Source organism: Myotis daubentonii, chromosome 12 (assembly GCF_963259705.1).
Source record: "Myotis daubentonii chromosome 12, mMyoDau2.1, whole genome shotgun sequence".
Lineage (NCBI taxonomy): Eukaryota > Metazoa > Chordata > Mammalia > Chiroptera > Vespertilionidae > Myotis > Myotis daubentonii.
This window is the reverse complement of record NC_081851.1, coordinates 37,862,506-37,884,032: the sequence shown is the minus strand read 5'-3', so window position 1 is coordinate 37,884,032 and position 21,527 is coordinate 37,862,506. Positions and strand designations below refer to the sequence as shown.

General features: G+C 46.8%; 1 protein-coding gene across 7 annotated transcripts in view; it reads right to left on the bottom strand.

Annotated features, from left to right (window-relative positions):
* Positions 1 to 841: 841 nt before the first annotated feature.
* The window catches only part of TGFA (transforming growth factor alpha), a 95,513-nt gene continuing 74,827 nt past the window's right edge, over positions 842 to 21,527 (bottom strand). For 4 of the 7 annotated variants that reach the window (XM_059659504.1, XM_059659503.1, XM_059659497.1 and 1 more), the window contains 4 exons: positions 20,193 to 20,313; positions 7,138 to 7,287; positions 4,605 to 4,714; positions 842 to 2,463 (listed from right to left, as the gene is read on the bottom strand). In XM_059659504.1, the coding sequence (XP_059515487.1) occupies positions 2,456 to 2,463; positions 4,605 to 4,714; positions 7,138 to 7,287; positions 20,193 to 20,313 (389 nt within the window). In that variant the 3' untranslated portion in view covers positions 842 to 2,455. The other 3 variants (XR_009447921.1, XM_059659499.1, XM_059659498.1) reach the window with 3 other exon arrangements.

Here is a 21,527-nt window from a genome sequence, read left to right as displayed (position 1 = left end):
GTTGGCCATCTGATTTCTAGAAATTACCTCAAGAAGAAAGGCTGTGTCATATCCTGGGAAGTGGACAAAGTCCAACCAGGCCTGCCTGGACCCTGAACTCGGCTCCAACTCTTTGTAGGCCTGGTTTGCAGAGGACTGACCCCAGAGGCATGTCTAGGGAAGCGCCCATTCGAGCCTGTTCACTGCATGCTTGTACAGGCACAAGGAAGGGGCGCTGGCAGCTGTGACTTCTTGGATCTGAGGACCAGGACATTCACAGACACTAAACTCAAAGACCCTACAGGGGAGCAAGAAGGTTCCCTCCACTTCCATCCGTGTCTTCTCACACCTCTGCAAAAGCTCTCGGAAGCCTAAAGACCAGATACCAATCCTTCCACTCACTAGTGAAGAAAGCCTCACAAACATTTTCACATCAATCCAAACCCTTTAAAGGCAACCAGACCTCAAAGAGTCTCTAAAAGACTGGGGAAAGATCATCCTACAGAAAAAAATGTGACCTCAAGTTAACAAGTAACACTACTCTACTTCCATTAGTCTCTTTAGACCATTCAAACTGTCAGAGGCTGAGGGGAAAAGTGAGTGCACACTGGGGTCTATAAGCGGGAATCAACTGGATTGGTCTCTGAGCGAGATGCTACATATACCAGCTTCAGCCCACATATCTGTAGGACTGGCCCAAGGAATGCAAACTTAGACCTATTTTCTTTTATAATTAAAACCTGTGAGCTGTGTCAATTACATGGTTAGGGGCCAACTGGTAAACAGATCCTATTTCTGCTCTCAGTGATTTGGGTGTACCATGATTCAATAAAAATGCCGAAGTTAAGACATGGGTCATATAATTGTCTCAACTGTAAGAAAGGGAGAGAAGATTCATTGAAATAGACAGACTGGGGAAGAAGAATTAGGAGAAGACAAAATTAACTGGTCACTTTCAGGATGTGAGGAGCTCAACGCGCTGAAGGGTTAATTGGTAGAAATCTTTCATTTTTCTGAATATTAGTGAAGAAGACTTTCTTCATGTAAGGAGTTTGTACGTTATTTCATTGTTATTCAGTTCCCGAATTTTAATGAAAATTCCTAGGGATGAACCCCCCCCACTAATTGGCAGGAGGGAGGCAGTGCTTCCCACAGGCAGGCCAGTGGGTCAGAATGGACCCTAATGCCCAGGAGAACTATTCCGCCCTTTTCTGAGGGGAAAGTGAGACTCTCACAGTAGACATGGCTTGTTAGAGTTTTTGTTAATAAAACCAGCATTCCGGATGAAAACAAATCATTGAAATATTTCTCCTCATGCTTAACAATAGAAAAGTTAAATTTTTCCTTTTAAAAATGAAGTAACAAATCAACCAAGTGACAAAATGGAAAATAAATGACAGTCCCCCTTTCATGAATGTGGCCCCAAATGCCCGTGGCTCTCAGAGGGCTCATGTTAGTCTTTGAGCAGTGTAGCAAGTCTTGTGTTTAACCCGTGCAGACCCACACACAGGGGCATTCTTCCTCTCTCCCCGACTGAGATGACACATCTATGCTGCTGGATTGGCTAACCTTTCCACAGAATGTACCCAGGGGCATTTACCGGCTTTGTCTCTTAAATGGCAAAATGTCTGAACCCCAATCTTTGCTCCCATCAGCAACTCAACCTCTGCTTCCATCTCTGTACCTTCTGGGTAGCTTTTCCTAAGCCTTAGCTGTCCCAAAGAGGCCAGACATTTTTAATCGGTATAACTCTGCAGCCAGCAAGACATCCATCATTAATGTAGAAGTCTAAAAGAGTTTTTATGCTTTTTACATTGACTTGAGAGATTAAAAATAAAAACATCATCCAGCTAATAAATAAGAAGTTATCTCCGAGGGTGGTGGTGACTTGGGAAGGTCCTCAACATCGCGTGTCTGTGGAGGACGTTGGGCTGGGTGAGGGTCTACTGGACAGAGGACAGACGCAGCTCTTCTTAAACTTGGCATCCTCCCATAACAATAAGCAGTTACCCTTTCTCCACCTTCTTCCCCAATAAATGGATGAGAAAAAACTGTGACAACTATAGGAATCTCCGGTGTTGGGCAGGATGCATGCTGTTGTGGGTCCATTGAAAAGAAACACAGCCTGGCATCCATGAATGGTAGAAGACAACTCCTGGACTCAGAGGCTGACTGACACACACATCTTGTATAGGTAAACGGGAAGTCCACCCCTTGCAGTTCTTTTTTGACCAGCCTTTAAACTGTGATCCACTGAATTCTTTTCTAGGTCACACTGAATAACCCCAAGAGGACAGGTTCTTGACAGAGTTTTGAAGGAAGGCCCACACAAGACAAAAGGCTGCACAGGTGATTGCCGGCAGAGTAGGAAGGTCTGTCAGCACGTCCCAGGCATCCCTTGCTGGGCCGTCCAGAAGAAGTCCATTCTTCATTAGGGTTGCCCCAGTCACTTGGCCAAATTCCTCCTCTGGGCTCTTCAGACCACTGCGAGGAAGAAAAAACAGGTTAAGTTCAGTGGGCCAGACCCCAGCCACACTGGCCAAACAGGCTTGAGACAGAAACTTAGAGATGCATCAGCCAAGGTCACCAAATTCTCTTGGGCACTCAGACCCAAGTCCAAATTCTGCAGGTTCAACCTCAGGGGAAGCAGCTTCTGAAACTGTGTTTTCAGTGTCAAAGAAAAGGCTGACCAAAAGTGAAATGAGTTGTGGCAGAAGAGAAATGGGGATGCACCCTGTTTTGTGGGCCTCAATTCAACTGGAAGTGATTTGACCCAGCATGTGGCTAGCTCCCTCATAAAGTATGGTTTAGTGGGCAATTCATGAGCTGGTGTAGGGTTCTGGTGGTAGGATCACTTCCTCTATGGCCATACAAGAAAGGACCCATTTGTTTCTCAATGGGTGGGCGGCCCTGAGGGCATCCTCTGTGGCTGTAGTGGTGAGGCAGCATGGACCTCATTCCCAGCAGCTCCCCAGTCGGCCTGAACAACTTCCTACCCTGGTCCCTCTCAAGGTCCCTGCGGAGATGGGGAGGTATGCCTCATCTCGGAGACGGGCTTCAGTCTCAGTGGCCAGATCTATCCCCAGGCTCAAGGCTAATGTTCTTTCAAATGTGGTAGAGAAGAAGTAATAAGAAGAAACCTAACTCTGCTCCGAATGACTCTGCTGAGGTGTGGACAAATGGTACAAAATTTACTATGAATTTTCTTAAAAGGTGTAAATAACTTTTTTATTGGTGCTAAAAGACAAAATAAAATTTACCCCCATTAGTTCAATGGATGGCCCCAGAAGTAGTGGAAGAGAGATGTGAGTGAGGCCTTCAGGGGCCTTGGTTCTCATCCTACTGCCCTCTCTTCCCACGGTCTCATGGTGGGACCCAAGAAGGCCTTGGGCAGACTCAGTTTACCTATATCACCCACAAATCCTCCTCTTCGTTAAGGCTATTTTGAGGATGAACGGATTAGCATTCTCCCAGATCAAAAGAACTGCCCTGGCACAATTACTGTGGTTCTTGAAATGAAAAACAAGTATACGGTGCTCCTGGGCCTTCTGTTCCCTCCAGGTCAGATACCATGAGATTTAACAAACATATCAGTTGCTTTTCTCCCTACGCTCTCCATGCAACCTTGAGCTTCTGGAATGTCAACTGTTTATCAGAGAAGGACGCCTTGGGTGGATCAGCCTGGGGCAATTGCCTCCTGACCCACTACTTCCTCTAAAGAAACTTTTATGACGGGCTCTATTGGTCTAAATAGCATTGCAGAAAAACGGCTGATGTGAGATTTCTCAAAGCTTGTCTGGATAAAGGAGCAATTTGGCTCCATGAGCCCCAAGCTAGTGATGCTCAGATGCGGGCTCCTGAGATGTGTGTTGGCTCAGGTCTAGATGACCAGTCCACTTTAAGGATGTTGAAAAACATGCATGAAACAATGAAAAACGTAATGATGGTCACAGGATCTAAGAGTTTGAAGAGTCCTTAGAGACTTTCCATAGGAGAATCGCTCACTCCACAGATGGGAAAAGGGAAGTGATTTTTTTTTTAAGAGAAAGAAATGAACATCTATTGCATATCCACAGTTGGGGATACACGATACTAGATGCTTAATGTCTGTACTTATTCAACTTGCACAACATTTTAAGATAAGAAAACTGAGGGTTAGAGATGTTATGTAACTTGTTAAAAGTCACACAGTCACCAATAAGGATAAAAGAGCTCCCCTTTGAGTAAAACACACATTAGGCCAGTGATGGCGAACCTATGACACGTTGTCAGAGGTGACACGAGAAATCATTTTTTTTGGTTGATTTTTCTTTGTTAAATGGCATTTAAATATATAAAATAAATATCAAAAATATAAATCTGTTTTACTATGGTTGCAAATATCAAAAAATTTCTATATGTGACACGGCACCAGAGTTAAGTTAGGGTTTTTCAAAATGCTGACACACCAAGCTCAAAAGGTTCGCCATCACTGCATTAGGCTAAACTAAACCTGACTTGGAAGATAAATATCATCTTTTCTCCCTCTTCCGGCTTCATCCTCCAAGAACTTCTGCCCTGACCTGGAGAAGGTGTCATTTTCTCCCCCGAAGGGGAAAAGGCCCCTCCTCGATGCAGCCCCTTACCTGTTTCTGAGTGGCAGCAAGCAGGCCTTCCTTTCAGGAGGGCGCTGGGCTTCTCGTGCCGGCAGATGAGGGCCCGGCACCACTCACAGTATTTTCGGACCTGGCAGCAGCTGCAAAGACACAGAGAACACGGTTGAGGCAGGAGCCTGGCAGGAGTGCCCAGCTGGTGCAATGTCTGCCTGAGGAGCCTTCTGGGCAGCTCTGGGCTTTCAACCAGCCTCCCGTGGGGGCCTCCAGAGGGACAGACACAGCAAGGGACTGAGGGCCCGGCTGGGTGGTGGCCTTTAGGGCAGATGCTGGCCAACAACAAAGATACCCATTGACCCCCGCTCCCCCTCCCCCGCCCCAAGGCCCCAGCTCTGCTCAGGGCAACTGGGCCCCAGCTTGCCCGACTGTCAGAGAGGCCCAGTCACCCACCCATCTGCCCTCCCCATAAAGCAGCAGAAGGGTAATTCCGTGAGTAGGACTGGGACAAAGCAGCCGCTCCAGGCTGGCAGGGCTGTGGGGGCTTGGGAGGGGGGCAGCCCTCCATCAGGTATTTCCAGCAGCAAAGCAGGGAATGTGGATGGGCTGAACTGACTCATGGAAAGAACAAGAATGAGGCATGGATCTCAGTGGCTTTGAATCCTTCTCTGAGGACAACCTCCTGTAGTTGGGGCAAACCCAACTTCCTGGTGAACCTGTGTTACCCAGAGTCCTGAAGCATTCGGGCTATGACCGCTCCTGCCTCCTTGGGTGGGCAGGAAAGAACAGATTGTAGAGTTAGCGTGAAAAAAGAATCCGAGAACTCACAGAAGGTCAGAGGAGAAGCACTAAGTCATACATTACCTAGAGACACGGATGGCTGTTTTCCATGGAAGCCCCATAGAAGACTTCATTTCCTAACCTTAATGTATATATAATCTATGAATCCACTGACCAGGGCTGGGAGAGATCTCTTGGCTGACATGAGCCCGAGAACAGACAAGGAAACAAGCCTGTTGCTGTGTTTCCTTCCCTCTTGGTGCCTGGTAGCAATTCACGATCCTCAGCCCTGGGAAGGCTCCTGGGACCCCTGAATCTCTGGGCAGCAGACTGAGAAGGGGCCCTGCAATACTTCTGCCCAACCTGTTCTGGCACGGTGGCCAGCAGTCTGCCTGGATGGGTCCCTCCTGAGTTACACAGTCCAGGCTGGGACCAGCTCATCCCACGCTGAAAGCCTTGATTCCAGATCCGTCATGGATTGCTGTCTTGCAGTCAGCTAGCCAGGCGGGCTTGCCCCAGTCACGCCCCAGCCAGGAGTGTCCCAGGGCAGTGAGAGCCAAGTCTCTTTATCTCTCTGGCAGGGGATGAGTTGGTCCCAACCAGCTCTGCAACTCAGGATGGCCCCCTGCCCAGGCATCTAGCAGCCTGGCAAGCATGAGGGCTTAGTCTCTGGCTCAGAGATTCTAAAGTTGGTATTTGGCAAGGACGGGCTGGCAAAGGACAGAGAAGTGGGACTGGCTGCCTCCCTGGGAATGAGAGGCTGTCCAGTATCCTGGTTTATTCTTGTCTCAAAAAATCTGGTGAAAATGAACTTTTACGTCCCTCTAGAGAGGCCCACGTGGGCACTCAGTCTTATTCTAAGGCTCTAGGACCCTCCTTGCCACAGAAATAGGACTGTGAACGTGATGGGTGAGCGCAGGTAGCTAGCCAGCCATGAGAATTGATGCCAGTAGTCCATTAAGTTGCTACTGCTCCCCCAGGGAGGGTCTTCATGAGTGGCAGAACCTGAGCTCTGCCCCAGCTTGGACCAGGGCTGCTTGTCCACTACCCACAAACATGTTTTTCCAAGACAGACGGGAATGGAACAGATACTGCTAGAGAGGAAGGAAAGGCCAGCCCAGTTCAGACCTCATCTCTCACCACTTAATGCTGGCTTATTCCAGGAGAAGGATGTGAGCAGGTTGTGGCTACTGTCAACGAGCTGGGGCTCTAAAGCCCATTTTATTCATTGCCAGAACCAGGGAAGATATGGGCAAGCAAAAGGGGGTAAGAAACATCGGAAAACAATCTCTAATGGTCTGGGCTCAGGAAGGCTTTCTGGAAGATGCAAGGTGGAAACTGAGTTTTGAAGGATGAGAAGGGCAGAGAAGTGCAAAAACGAGGAAGGGCTGTCATTAACTTGTCATAATAGTAACAGTGGCCTTAGACATGGCTTTAGGATTTGCAAAGAGCTCCTGCCCAAATGAGGCTGGGAGCTGTTTCCAGTTCACTCTGGGGCACCTGGATGTTCCTTCACGAAAGAGTGAAGGCTCCAAGCCCAACAATGAGGCGGGGGGTGGGGGGGGTGCCTTTGTTCTGCGCGGCTTCCAGCAGTGCACAGGCCCACTGCTGGGACCCGCCCAGGGCATGTGCCCTTTGACAGCTTGGCTGTCACCAAAGTTCCTCTTGGCTTCGCTGATACCAATCAGACATCACAGCAACAAACTGCCGAGGTGACCCTGTTATCAGGGCATGCTGCAGATGTCCCTGGGAGGGCGGGAGACCTAAGCTTAGGGCGGCAAATACTCACTGTATCAGCACACACGTGATGATGAGGCCGGCCAGGGCCACGACGGAAACCACCACTAAGGCGGTGATGGCCTGCTTCTTCTGGCTGGCGGCCACCACGGCCAGGAGGTCTGCATGCTCACAGCGCGCTCCGACATACCCGGAGTGGCAGCTGGGAAAGAAAGGGACATCAGCACGCTCTCCGGTAGAAGGCTTGTTTCCCCCAAGTCCTCAGGGAAGGCAGCGCTGAAGGGACCCGAAGCCACAGGAAAAGCCCAAAAGGACCCCTCCAGGTGTCAGTAAAGTCACCCCCACTTCTCTGCACAGGCACCTCTTGCTTGGAGAATGAGGGGTAAGGAACCAGCTTTATCGCGTGGGGATGAAAGGTGCTGCTGAAGCACTTTATTATTATTGTCACCAAGCCAGCTCTTGGGGGAATGAAGGAGGCAGCAAATGTGTTTATGACACGGAGTTCATTTTGGCAGTTCATAAAAATTCAGGTTATTTTTAAACCAAATGTGTGTATTCAGCATTTCTGATGATGAGCTTAAGAAAACACACTAAACCAGCAGAAGACACAGGCTGTGGTTTGCTTATCTTCTTTAAGTTTAATTAGCTCTGCAAGCATTTACCTGGTGGCCCAGCACATGAGGCACGTACTGACATTAGAGCCAGCACTACTAACTAGTAAGTGTAGGACGTGCGAAGCCACTGATCTCCTGTGAACCCTGGTCCTCATTTCCAACAACAGCTGGCCTTTCTCCACTAGAGGATTAGTAAGGGCACAAAAGAGGTCATGTTCGTGAGCTGCGTGTAATCTTTAAGGGCAACATCAACACAAGCCACTGTTATTACGGGCATTGCTACTATTCAAGGCTCTTTGGCATCATTCATTTCAGTTTCGGCCTCCTCCTATGTGCTAAAGGCGAATGCTGCTTCTTCCATCTCGCTCTGGTCTGTCCTACCCACCTCCATCCCCCAGCCCGATTCCGGGGCAGCCACAAGTGCTTCTCATGTGATGATTCTTTAGGACATGTTCTACCCATAGGAAGAGATGGCCATTTTCTGATGCAGGCATTTCCCCTCTTCAAAGCATATTATTCTTTTCAATAGAAGATACTTAGCTTGCACATTGGTCTCTTTGTCTGGGGTGACTTTCAAATTTTGATGAAAATGTTTGATCACCTTCTCAGGTGGGAGCCTTCCTTCCCACAGGGAACTTCCCAGGAGCAGCCTTGCACCAAACATCACACTCTGGTTTTAATGTTTTTTCCCCCCTCAGACATGGCAATGATAGCTAAACTTTCGTTTTTTAAGAGTGCTTTTTGATGAAGTAGATAGCCTGCCACCTTCACTTTTAGATTAAAAGACATCTGGGGAACAAGGAAAAATGAAAAGGCGGTGAAGGGTCGTGGTGTGCCAGCCTATTGTGCCAGCGCTAGCCTCAGAGGCATTCCATTTGTGAGTCCCCTAAACCTGTGCTCCTGGCTGCCAGATCCCACATGACAGAAGGGCCCTTGGAGTTAGGTCCTTGGATAATGAAAACCCTTGTTTTGGGAATATAATGCTTTTTCATTATAACCTATTTCATTATAACTATTTCATTATGATGTTAATGAACTTAACTCTTATTTATACCAATTAGCCTATGGCAACATTGGTTTCATTATACATCATTTCGTGTAAAGTCTTAGAGCTTATCAATGACATTAAGTGAGAACTTACTCTATAGTACATTTTCCAGGAGCGTAGGTTTTGCTCAATGTTAGCAAAAAATCATTTTAATGTTAAAGAAACAGATACTCTATGCAGTGGTCGGCAAACTGCGGTTCACGAGCCACATGCAGCTCTTTGGCTCCTTGAGTGTGGCTCTTCCACAAGATATCACGTGCGGACGCGCATGTACAGTGCGATTGAAACTTCGTGGCCCATGCGCAGAAGTCGGTATTTTGTGGAAGAGCCACACTCAAGGGGCCAGAAAGCCGCATGTGGCTCGCGAGCCGCAGTTTGCTGACCACTGCTCTATGGGGTTAAGTAGATGCTGCAAAAATTGCTGATTAAGGCTACAACCTGGGATATCATGGCATACAAGCTTCTGTCTGTAACACTGCTTAATGGAAGTCTTAACACTGGCCCTCTTTCTCCCAAAGCCCAACTGTTACCTATCTAAAAAGGTATGTTTTTAGTTTGAATTCAGGCACTTGCTTTTCTGTTAAGGGTTATTTTACATTTAGCACTCCCTTTCTCATTTAATCCTTCACAGAAAAGTCAAGTCATTTGGTTGTGCCCACCCTGCTAGGGAAGAGAGAGAAATTCATACCCAGGTCTGCTGACCCTAGAGCAGCCGTGGGCAAACTACGGCCCGCTTAAAATGAATAAAACTAAAAAAAAAAAAAAAAAGACCGTACCCTTTTGTGTAATGATGTTTACTTTGAATTTATATTAGTTCACACAAACACTCCATCCATGCTTTTGTTCCGGCCCTCCAGTACAGTTTAAGAACTCATTGTGGCCCTCGAGTCAAAAAGTTTGCCCACCCCTGCCCTAGAGTCTGGGTTCTTGCTCACTCACCAGGCTGCTTCCCCTGCATACTAAACAGGTTGGGAAGAGAATGCCACAGATTAAGCTCTTGATCAAACCTGGCTTTTGGCTTAGCCTCCAATCATAATAGGGTAAAAGATCTGAGGTTCCACAAGGTTGCAGAGGGTTTTCATTGTTTGGTAATTAAGGAAGCTGAGGTGGGCCAACTAGGATGGATAATGCCGTATAGGGATCGCTATAGACCCGAGAAGAAGAGGGCAGGCCCTTGATGGATGAGAAACAAAGGATCTGGACCACAGAATTCTGAATGAGAACCCTGGCTCTCACACACTTGGGGTGGGAAGGAGAAGACCGAGGGGCTATGGGACGGGGCAGATTTTTTGTTTGTTTGTTTGGTATCAATAAAAATTATGTGAAGGCAAAAGTCAAGAAACGGCTCACCCTATCGGTTATGAAAACAAAGTCACTGGCCCCGTCTCACTAGGGGGAAGCTAACAACAGACTGGATTGGGGGCTGAAAGGCGATGAGCAGCAGATGTTGGCGATGCATAAACTAAGCTGTCAGTGTCTAAAGAGAACCCTGCAAAGGGTCCCTTCTCTGGCCCACACCCAGATGGCTCCCACCTGAGTTTTGGGCTTCCTCCATCTGGTATCTGACACCCTATTTCTGCAGGGCCAGAATCTACCCTCTCTACTTTATTACCCATCACCAAGGTTCCAGCTAATCCAAGCTGTCCCACCCTCCTCACTAGCCTAGTGTCAAATAAACTCATGTCCAGCACATAGGCACTTAGGACACACTGGCCTAATGAGTGAATACTACCCTCCCACTTGCCCGTTTCAACTCCTATTACCTTCTTTGCCTGGACAATTATTATTCACTCTCCTCCTCAGATTCCATCTCAAATACATCTCTAAAAAGATGTAACTTACAGACCCAGTCACCCATCCATTCATTTTTCATAGCTCTTTCCATGGCTCTCCCTTAACCTCTCCTCCTCCTCTGAATGCCTTCAGGACTATGCCCACCTCTCTGACTGCCCTTCCACTAGCCTCACTGTAGGGCAGACTCCATGCTCTTGTGGGCAAGACCGAGCTCTACAAAAACTGGTGAACTACTGAACAGAATGGGCTGGGGAGCCTGGGCTTTGTGGCAAATTGTTAGATTTCTAACCAGGAGTTGCAGCCAAGCCAATGGGACTTCTCTGTAGACAGTATTAGTGCAGCTTCCTCCTAGAGAAGAGTAGTGATGAGGATTAGCATAAATATTTGTGAAGGGTCTAGGTTATGGGTGGGTGAACACCTATGAGGCAATTTCATGTGACTTGAAATGTTCCTCCTTTAATCTTCAGGCTGTGGGAGAGACTGGTCCTACCACCTCCTCAACCACTTGATTCTGAAAACCCTATGAATTAACAAATGAATGCTGGGAATTCTAAGAAATCCCATTTAAATAAGAGTGGCAGCCAGGTGCTTATTACAGCACCTATCATTCATTTATCAAGGCAGTAGGCTAAACTCCTATATGAATTACAACTCCTATGTGAATTACCTCTTATTATTATTATTATTATTATTATTATTATTATTATTATTATTTTTAGAGAGGGAGGGAAAGAGAGAAACTGATGAGAGATGAGAAACATCGATCTGCTGCCTCCTGCACACCTCCTACTGGGGATCTAGCCAGCAACCCAGGCATGTGCCCCGACCAGGAATTGAACTGGTGACCTTTTGGTGCACAGGATGACACCCAACCAACTGAGCCACACCAGTCAGGGCAAACTACCTCTTAATCCCACCAATCACAGAGCATGTAAGGTCAGGGCTATATTTACCTTGTTTTGCAGATTAGGAAATAGGAACTTCTAGAGCAGTGGTTCTCAACCTTGGCTGCACATTAGAATCACCTGGGAATCTTTTTAAAATCCTGATTTCTGGGCCTCATCCTCCGGAAATTCTGTTTCTTTGTAACTAAAGTTGTGGCCCCACCCCATCACAAAGAAACAGAATTTCCGGAGGATGAGGCCCAGAAATCAGGATTTTAAAAAGATTCCCAGGTGATTCTAATGTGCAGCCAAGGTTGAGAACCACTGTTCTAGAGGTTTAAAAACTAATACTCTCAACTATGAAGGCTGTCTTTCTGGGGTAATGCAAATTAGTTTGGATGATACTCTGGGATAGTGATTTAATGACAAACTCACAAACCTCATAACAAAAAGAAATATGGGCGGCTGACTGGCCATCAAGTGTGGGAAATTGCAAAGATGCCCCGGAGAAGGATAACGTCCTGGGCCAGGCCACGTTGTGCTGACTTTCCGCGTCCTTCCCACCAGAGAAACATTTGGTGTCTGGGTCCTTCACAATCCGCTCTGCCTGCCTCAAAACAACCCGAGCAGTGGCCCTAGCACATGAAGAATGTCTTCATGCCAACACTGTTGCCTGTCACCTTAGTGTTACAGCTGCAAATACAGCTGGGCCTTGAACATCACAGGTTTGAACTATGTGGTTCATTTATATGTGGAATTTTCTCAAAAATACCTGTTTGTTTGTGATCCCTGGTTGGGAGTTCACCGATATGTAGGGCTGACTATGTGCACGCATCTACAGCCTTTATATAGGGGACTTGAACATCTGCAGATTATAATGTTGGTGGGAAATTAATCTCCTATGGATACCCAGGGATACCTAAATTTGGGGGGAGTCAAAAGTTAATATGTGGATTTTGTACTTTGTGGAGGGTGAGTGTCATTCAAGGGTCTACTGTACTCAAATCTCAGTCTCATTGGGTTAGGGAGCCCAACGTGCTTCTCAATGAAAACTTACCCGGTGAGGCAAGGAAGCACCTGGGTGACTGCCTAATGGGTGAGAATCCAGGTCACGGCCTAGGTGAGCTCTGAGAATAGCAAGACTTAGCCCCACGCAGCCCAAATGTAGCTGAGAGGCAGAATAGCCTGTGTTCTAGATGCTTGGGCTTCCCCAGGACATCCCAGGTCACAATCACTCTAAAAATGGGGGGTGTGTTTTTTGTTTTTGTTTTTTTTAAAAAAAGGCCAAAGGAAATTCTGATGAAGGCCGAGTTGACAGCCACCATGAAGGTTTTACCAATGACATCAACTCTAGTTGCCCGTTGGAATTGCCTGGAAAGGTTGAAAAAAATCATGATGTCCAGGCCACATCCTAGACCAACTCTGAATCTCTGGGAATAAGGCCTGAGCATCCCTATTTTTAAAGCCCCCAGACGATTCTACTGGGCAGCCAACGTTAAGAGCCATAATTTAGTCTTTCTGGCCTTGGGGTGGAGAGGACGTCCTTTCTCCTTCCCAATCATTTCTAATAATGGGGGTGCTTCCTACTTGGGGAAAAAAGAAAAGGTTTGGTGACTATTTTTTTTTGGTATTTTTTTTTAAACATCCCAAGCTTCTACTAATATTAGACTTAATTATGCTGATTATTTTAGATACAAGTTACAGAAGGAAGGAAAGAGTCACTTCACCTGATCACAAATGAAATGACACTTGACTCAGCTGCTATCCTCTCCTTTACCTCAGGTAGGCACTGGTTCCCACCTGACTGCACATAAGAATCGCCTGGGAAGCTCTGGGAAATGCCAGGGCCAAGGTCACACCCCAGGAGATGACCATCCCATTGCTCTGTGTACCCAGGCAATTCTAGTGTGTAGTCAGGCCTAAGAACCACTGAGATAGAACTATCATTTAAGTACAGAGAATCAAGGACCAACAATTCAAAATCTGCTACTTCTCCTCCTCCCTCCCCCATTCTCTCCTCTGCCCCCAGGCCCCCTCCCCCCAGGGCATTTCCCCAAGGTGGTGGCTATAAAATGGGCCACTTCATATCAAGTACAGGAGAAACAGATGTTGCACCCCTATTTACAACAGGAATCTGAACAAAATAGGAGTTATTTTGTCTATCAGAGGGGAATGGGAAATGTGTAGGACTGAACTTTTTAAAAATATCATTTGACCATTCAATTTCATCTGTCTAGAGTGGGTTTTGCCAAAAATAAGGTTCTAGGATGCTGTTTTGTCTTCATAATGCTGAAAATGAGGCTCTGGAATTACATTCAGGCTCTTTTCCCAAAAGAACCAAAAAGAAGTGCATAAAAAAAGGAAGTGTAGCCCAGGAGGGCAAGGAGGTTGTCTGAGCTGCAAAGGAGGTTGTCTGAGCTGCAAATGGAGCAAGTGTAGCTGGATGGAGATAAAAGGCAACATGTTCCAGCCGGGGGAGTCCCTGAGGCCTTTGTATTTTTGTTCCTGTTTAAGTCTGGAGGTTACTTTGGTGCTTTTCCTAGAAGCACATTTTGTGGCTGTAGGTCTCTCTGTTTTAACAAGAAGAGTGAAAGGATCTATGATATGTCTTTCATTCTCCTCTGTTCGAGGGCTTTAGAGTCCTCCAGTCCCATCATGTTGCTCAGTTTTCCCCTCAAGTCCCTTTTGTACATGGTTCACAGCGAGCACCCTTTTTAAACTTTACAGAAATACGATAAAGCATGTCGAGCTGTGCTCTTGAATTTTTTTTGCAAGAAAAAATTTCCCCAACTAGAAAAGGAACGTTTCTAAGCAAATCGTAAGGTATATAAATGATAATAAAGTAGAAAGAAAAATAAGAAAAGAAAGCCAACACTGATACATACCCATCTCTTCAAATGGCGGTCCAATGAGCATGTTCCCTTTCAGGCTATTTCTATGTAGTTTTTTAAATAGTTTGGATTTTTTTTTAATACTTTTGTATTAGTTCCTCATTTAACATCTCTTCACCATTTTACTACATCATTTGAAACTCTGCAAAAGTCGTTTAAAATGATTGTATAGTAATTTATGTACCCGGTTTGCTTCACCGAATCCTTACCATTTAGGCTGATCCAATTTTGAGATCATGCATAAAGCCAGGTGATTATCTTTGTGTGCCCGTCTCTGTTTGCATTTGGTATTACTTCCTCAGGATAGAGCCCTACAAGTTGGTACAACACAGTACAGACTTTGGAGCCAAATTATCATGAGTTCAAATCCCATTTCCCACTTAATGCCTGCGTGACCTTGAGCAAATTACTGAATCACTCTGTGCCATCGATTCTGCCTCTTTACAATACGATCGTCACAGTACTCACCTCACAGAGTAGTGATGAGCACTAAATGAGTGACTGTCTTGTGAAGTGCCTGGCACAAAGGAAGTGCTGTCTAAGTGCTAAAGATGTAAATAAAGGATGGGAGCGTTTTTAAGGCTCCTGAGAGACACTGTCTTCATAAACAATGATGTCCTTTCTGGCAGGAGGTTGATGCTCTGATTTCTAGCCAAGCCTTTTGGCACAGGTCCCAAGACAAAGTCTTTAATATGGGGGCCAAGGACCAAGTTGACTAAGGGCCAAGGACCTTGGTTTCAGAAATATGTTTACACCAACTTGCCTTTAATATGGAGAAAATCCACAGGGCAGGGGTGGGAGTGAGGCCCCTGAGCCCAAGGACATCTGTATTGGCCTCACCCATTCTTGGCCTCTTTAGAACTGGATTTGCCAAGTCCTATAGCCTCTCTGCTTCTGGGGCTTGGGAGGAATGGGCTGGATGGAGTAAAGACTTCCTTTGCAGCTCTGATTTACAGGCCTCATGGGACAGACCTGGTGCCATGGTCTACCTGATTTTCACTGCTTCTTTCAGCAGAATCTTTCAATGTCCTTTGGCTGTGGTAATGGCAACACTAACCTGATCACAATGGAGTTAGTCCTGTTGCCAACTGCTCTTATGCTCTGCTGGGAACTGGGCTTGAATGTTCTCCAGCGCTGTGTCATAGAACTTTCTGAGATGATGGCAACAGTCTCTATCTATGATGTCTAGCACATCAGCCTCTAGAGGTATTGGGTGCTTGAAATGTGGCTTGAGCCCTAGTCAGTTTGGCTCAGTGGATAGAGCATCAGCCTGCAGACTGAAGGGTCCCAGGTTTCATTCTGGTTAAGGGTGCATGCCTGGGTTACAGGCTCAATCCTCAGAAGGGGGTGTGCAGAGGGCAGCCAATGAGTGATTCTCTCTCATCATTGATGTTTCTATCTCTCCTTCTCCCTTCCTCTTGAAATCAATAAAAATATTTTAAAGGGAAACGTGGCTAGAGAGACTGAGAAACAAATCACTTTAAATAGCCTTGGCTGTTTTGTTAATGTCTCTTGTATTGAACAGCAATAGCTCTATCTGCATTATGGCCACTGGGTCCTCATCACAATCCTGTGAAGTGCTAATGTCCCCATTTTATACACAAAGAAACTGAGGCTTAATGGGGGTAAGTCACTTGAGACTCAGGTCTGTCTGACCTTCAAATCTGTGCCTTTAACTGCTGTGCTATCCCACCTGGGGTGTGACCCTCAGTATCTGCTTCTGGCGGAGTAGACAGAGAATGAGGACATACACTTTCTCCAGACATGTGGATGGTAGTGATGTCATAACTTCTTAACCCAGGGGCCCACCACCTGCTGGCTGTTGAAGTGAGAACTGATCTACATAAAGTGGCTCAAGCACCAAGTAACCCTCTCAACCCTGGTCTCTTGGGAGGTGTGTTCCTGGTCACACGGGGCAATCACATTTCTCTGGTGTTTGACTCTGTTCAGGTCCCACCGGAATGTGCTGTGGCCGGGTCATATGGAATGTTTTCCTTGGCCGACAGGACTTTGTTTTCACACTTTGCTGTGGGAAAGCTGTCAGGGAATTCAGTCACGGAGGAAGGAGGAGCTGTTTTGAACAGGTGAGAAACTTTAACCTTCAAACTAGTTGCCACTGGCTGCTGACACGAGAACCCTTAAAATGTGTCGCTTGGGTGGCTTCCTTCAACTGTTTTCCTTTGTTTGAAAGCTTCTGCAGGCAGCAGACCAAGAGTATGGAATCTGCCTCAGGGAAAATAATGTGCGAGTCCTGAGCTCGCATTTCTATGGCTTTACTGTCTTGGGAATTCTTTTCCCACTTGTTTCCTGATGTGGTTGGGTATCAGCAGAGTTTTATTAAAGGGAGACATACAATAGAAATTTAGGGTTCATCTGAAGCATAAATGTTTAAGGCCAACTTTCACTACCTTTGGCTATCTCTGATGAGTTGTTTGAACTTCTTTGTTTGACCTCATAGTTTAGTGTGAGGTGTCATTTGAGATTCTCTGGAAACCTAAAGACTGTTTATTGGTCTTATGGAATCCAAAGCTTAAAGATGACAGTACTATAGAAAGAGCTCCCTCTTTTGAGACCATGATCTTGGGTCGCTGTGGGTTTTCTTTATAAGGCCATGAAAGATGAGGCCTTACTTCAGGTAAGTCAGTTTTATTGACCAGAATGTGTTTGTCAGCGCCCCAAAGCTGGGGCAGATCGTAGGATCAGGGACAGAATGTTCTGCTTTCTCTGTATGGGCTGAGATTCTGGTCTAGTGGGAATTGATTAATGAGAACATCTTCTAGGTACTATAAATACAACAGGTATAAGGTGTGGTCCTGTCCTCACCGAGCTTACAAGCAACTGTTGCACAGAAGTGGAGACTGGAGAGCTGGAGAGGGCAAGCCCTGTGTTTACTTAGAGAAGCTGAGCCTGTGCATGGAGATGTAAAACCTGACTTCCAAAATGCTGACAACTAAGTAAAACCACCAAAGAACAACGTTGGTTGTCATTTACTGCCACATAAACCATGTCTGTGGGCTGAGTGCCACCAAGATCCAGTGGGGAAACTGGTTATTGCTTGCACGGCTGTGCCTCCCCACAGAAGGCCAGCTTTCCCAAACTGCAAAACTGTCTTGGCTGTTTCCATAGACCCCACACTGGGCCCACAGGAAGGACTCCTTAGGAGCCTGTGATCACGGCAACCAGCTTGGAAGTGACTCCGGCCTTCCTCTGGAGGAAGGTTTACCTGCAGGGAGAAGGTGCCAACACCTTTCCTGGAAACCAAAGAGCTCCGTGATCTCAGGTGAACTTTGTGAGGCTGAGGCAGCCTGCCCTCCCGGGCAGTGGCTGAAAACATGGGTTTCGGGTTGGAATTGACCACCTGGTTCCCAGCTCTACCATTTACCAGCCCTGGGACTCTGGGCAAGTTGCTTAAAATCCCTGGGCTGGCTCGATTTTCTCATTTATAAAATAAAAGCCAGAATCCCTACTTGAAAGGGAAGCTGTCAGGACTCCATGAGCCACTGTATGTGGTGTACTGTGGCCATGCCTGGCACTAGCTATGGCCTTTATTGAGAGATTACTACATAGTAATATTTATAATGTGAATGGAGAAGAGAGAGCAATGTAATGGTGTGTAAATGTGAGGGACAAGTATCTCCCTGGGCCAAGAGCAGGGCTTGGGATCCAGACTGAGGAGAACAAGAGAAGGCTTCCTCCAGCGCTAGGGGTCTTAGCTACACATGAGGTTATCGCTTTGGCTTAACTGCTGACCCACGCTGCAGCCTGCCAGCTCTCAGAAAGTTTACACCAGCCCCCCGCCCCCCTATCTAGTGGGAAGGAAAAAACTGAGCTTTGGACACAATTGATCAGAGCTCAGCAAAGACTTGCCCTCTCTTTCTGAAGATGATCTTCTCAATGCACAGCCAGGGGCAGCCTCCTGAGGTCCTGCACTGGGTACCTGGAGGGGAGAATGCCTTCTACCTGCTGTCCTGGGAGCTTTCCTGATATCTGGGCCAAGAGGCAACACTTCCTCCAGGGCCAGTGTTTTTCCACAATGACCAGGCTGCTAACAAAAACAACCCCATCAGTCCCCCAGGGGCCCCTCTGTGTACCTTAATGAGAATGATAATAATGAATAATGACTGTGACTATTACCATCATTGTGCTTTGTATTTATGGGGTGGGAAGGGCTCCTAGCTCTGTAGACATGACCTGGGAGCCTCACACAGTCCTTCCTCCAGGAGGAAGGTGGCCAGTGTGCCTCTCCCCAAGAGGCCTGCTCAGTTCACACAGCCACACCTCAGGAAGCAGAAAGCCCTACCAACCGCCACTTACTGCCACAGCTCTCCTGGCTAATGCATTTGATGTTTCTTTTCTTTTCTTTTCTTTTTTTTTTTTAAAAATCTTACTCCCTTTATTCTCTTCAACTAATCAACATGACCACAGCGACACAACACTGTCACTGTCACACAACACTCAAAACTGGGGCCTCTCTTCACTCCAGGGGGTCAAGTAAGGTGAGCGGGGCTTCCCTAATGAGGGCGAAGGAGTCTGGGGCACATCTGACCCCCTTAAGCACCATGGTTATGGACTCAGCCTGACTGTGCTTACGTCACGAGATCATTATGAGGATTGCATGAGTTAACACATAGATTGTGCTTAGAATGGTGATTGGCATGAACAAAAGCTCAACAAATGCTAGCTTTTATTAACATTTAGTATTATTTACTGGAACTATTACGTTGAATTTGCTGACTTTCAACCATTTTCAACCTTTAGAATGGTAACTTCATATGGGTGAAGTTACCCATATGGGTGGTTCTTAAGGGGGGAAAGGGTGGTTTTGCCGTCCGCATCGGGACATTTGGCAATATCTGGAGACATTTTTGATTGTCATGACTGTGAAGTGGTGGTGCTACTGGCTGGCATCTGGTCGGTAGAGGCCAGGGATGTTGCTAACATCCTTCAATGCCCCTGCAACAAAGGATTAGCCAGCCCCAAATATCAATAGTGCCCATGTTGGGCGTAAGGCCACCTAACAGTTTTCTAGTATGGACAGATCAATTTTCTAAAAATATCCCTTTCCAAAACCGACGGCTCTCACTGCCTACAGAATAAAGGCTCATTTCCAACAGGCCCTGGCCTCCTCTTTGTCTTCAGCCTCATCTCCTCCCTGCTGTAGCTGCTCTGACCTGTTAAAGCAGGTCCCTGACACTCAAGCCTGGAGTAACCTCTGTTCTCCCCACCAGCACAGCCCCAAACCTGCTCTGGGAAGCTTTCCTCAGAGCCTTTCTTCCCCAGTCCGGCTGACCATGGCTGGTGGCTCTTAACTAATGTGACTCCCGGGTCGCATTCCTACAGATTCTGATTCAGGAGGTTGGGGAGGGGCTCAGGTATTCTTTCCGAAGCCGCTGCAGGGGGCTAGCCTAGTGTGGAAACCGCCGTGCCCTGGCGTGTGTCTTTATTTCCAGGCTCTTCCTTGTTCTGTTGCCACTTATATGCACTAACCCTTTGCATGTGCTTCTGCTTATTTTATTAGCTGCATGTAAAGATGCTACAGGGCAGAGACCTCATCTTAGAGACTCTGGCTACTCTAAAGATCCAACCCAGTGCCTTGCCATCCATTTCTAAGTTGTGAATTAAACTTGAACCCAGGAATTTTCAGACTTTGTTGAACTGAGTAGCAGTTATTTAAGATGCTTGTTAAAATGCAGATTACCAGGCTCCCGGCTCCCAGGAGGTTCTGCCTCAGTAACTCTGGACTGGGCTTTTACACCAGCTGGGTTTTGACCCGCCAACATGTCAGGCTTCAGGAGTCTCGTGGAGGGAAATGTTCTTTGAATTGTTTGCCGGGCTGCCCCCCGCCCCAGAATCCCAGGACACCAGGGGACACTTACACACATGCTGGCTTGTCCTCCTGCACCAAAAACCTGCAGGTTCCATGGAAGCAGAACTGACTGTGGGAATCCGGGCAATCATTAAAGTAGGACACGACAGCTGCGGCCATAGGTGGATTTGCTGGGGAGAGAAAAGACATTTGGCTCAGATCCAGAGTACAGGAAGACATACCTGCTGGTCCCACTGGTAGGAGGGGCCGGCTGGGATTTCTGGTCTGTACCGGCATCCCCTCCACAGCTCTCACTTCTCTCCCAGCCAGTCCAGGGCTAGTGCCTTCTACATCGTGTGCTTGCCAGCAGGGCTTTATTTATTTACTTTTGTAGAAAAGAAAACAACCTCCCCACCAGATTCTGTGTGAGTCAGAGACACCAGAGCCATTTTACTATTTAAAGCCTACTACCCTAATTTTGCTTTGCAAAGTGACAGTGACCATTTTAAATTTTATTTTTACAATTAAAAATATTGATTTCAGGGAGGAAGAAAGAGGGAGAGATAGAAATATCAGTGCTGAGAGAGAATCATTGATTGGCTGCCTCCTGCATGACCCCTACTAGGGATCAAGCCTGCAACGCAGGCATGTGCCCTGACCAGGAATCCAACCATGACCTCCTGGTTCATAGGTCAATGCTCAATTACTGAGTCACACTGGCCGGGCAACAGTGACCAAATTTTAAAGATAGCCTTCATAAAAATTTGTTTTGAACACAAGAAACCAGAAGAGAGGTACAAAAGAGTACTAGATAACCATTAAACCGATGCTTTTGCATTACTGATATGAAAAGATGTTCATGATACATTATTGGAAATTAGGTGCATTTTCAAGATGGTATGTATAGTATGATTGTGCTGAAACAAACATAAAGGCTAGAAAGGATATACATGCAAATGGTAGCAGGGCTTCTCGGGTGGTGGGCATGGGTGATTATGCCATGAAGATGACTTAGGCACAGAAGTCCACCTGGGAGCAGCACAGACAGTAATGGGAAAGCTTTGAGGGGGGCGGGGAGGGAAAGAGAACAGAGTCTGGGGAAAGACCGGTCCTACTCACAGCCCTGACACGCATAACTCTCAAGGGCCAGGGGCAGCCCTAGCTGGTTTGGCTCAGTGGATAGAGTGTTGGCCTGCGGACTGAAGGGTCCCAGGTTTGATTCCGGCCAAGGGCACATGCCTGGGTTTCGAGCTCCATCCCCCTCAGTGGGGGTGCGTGTGGGAGGCAGCCAATCAATGATTCTCTTTCACTGATGTTTCTATCTCTCTATCCCTCTCCCTTCCTCTCTGAAATCAATTAAAAAAAGAAAAGACTTAAAGAGCCAGGGGCATTACCAAACCTTTCA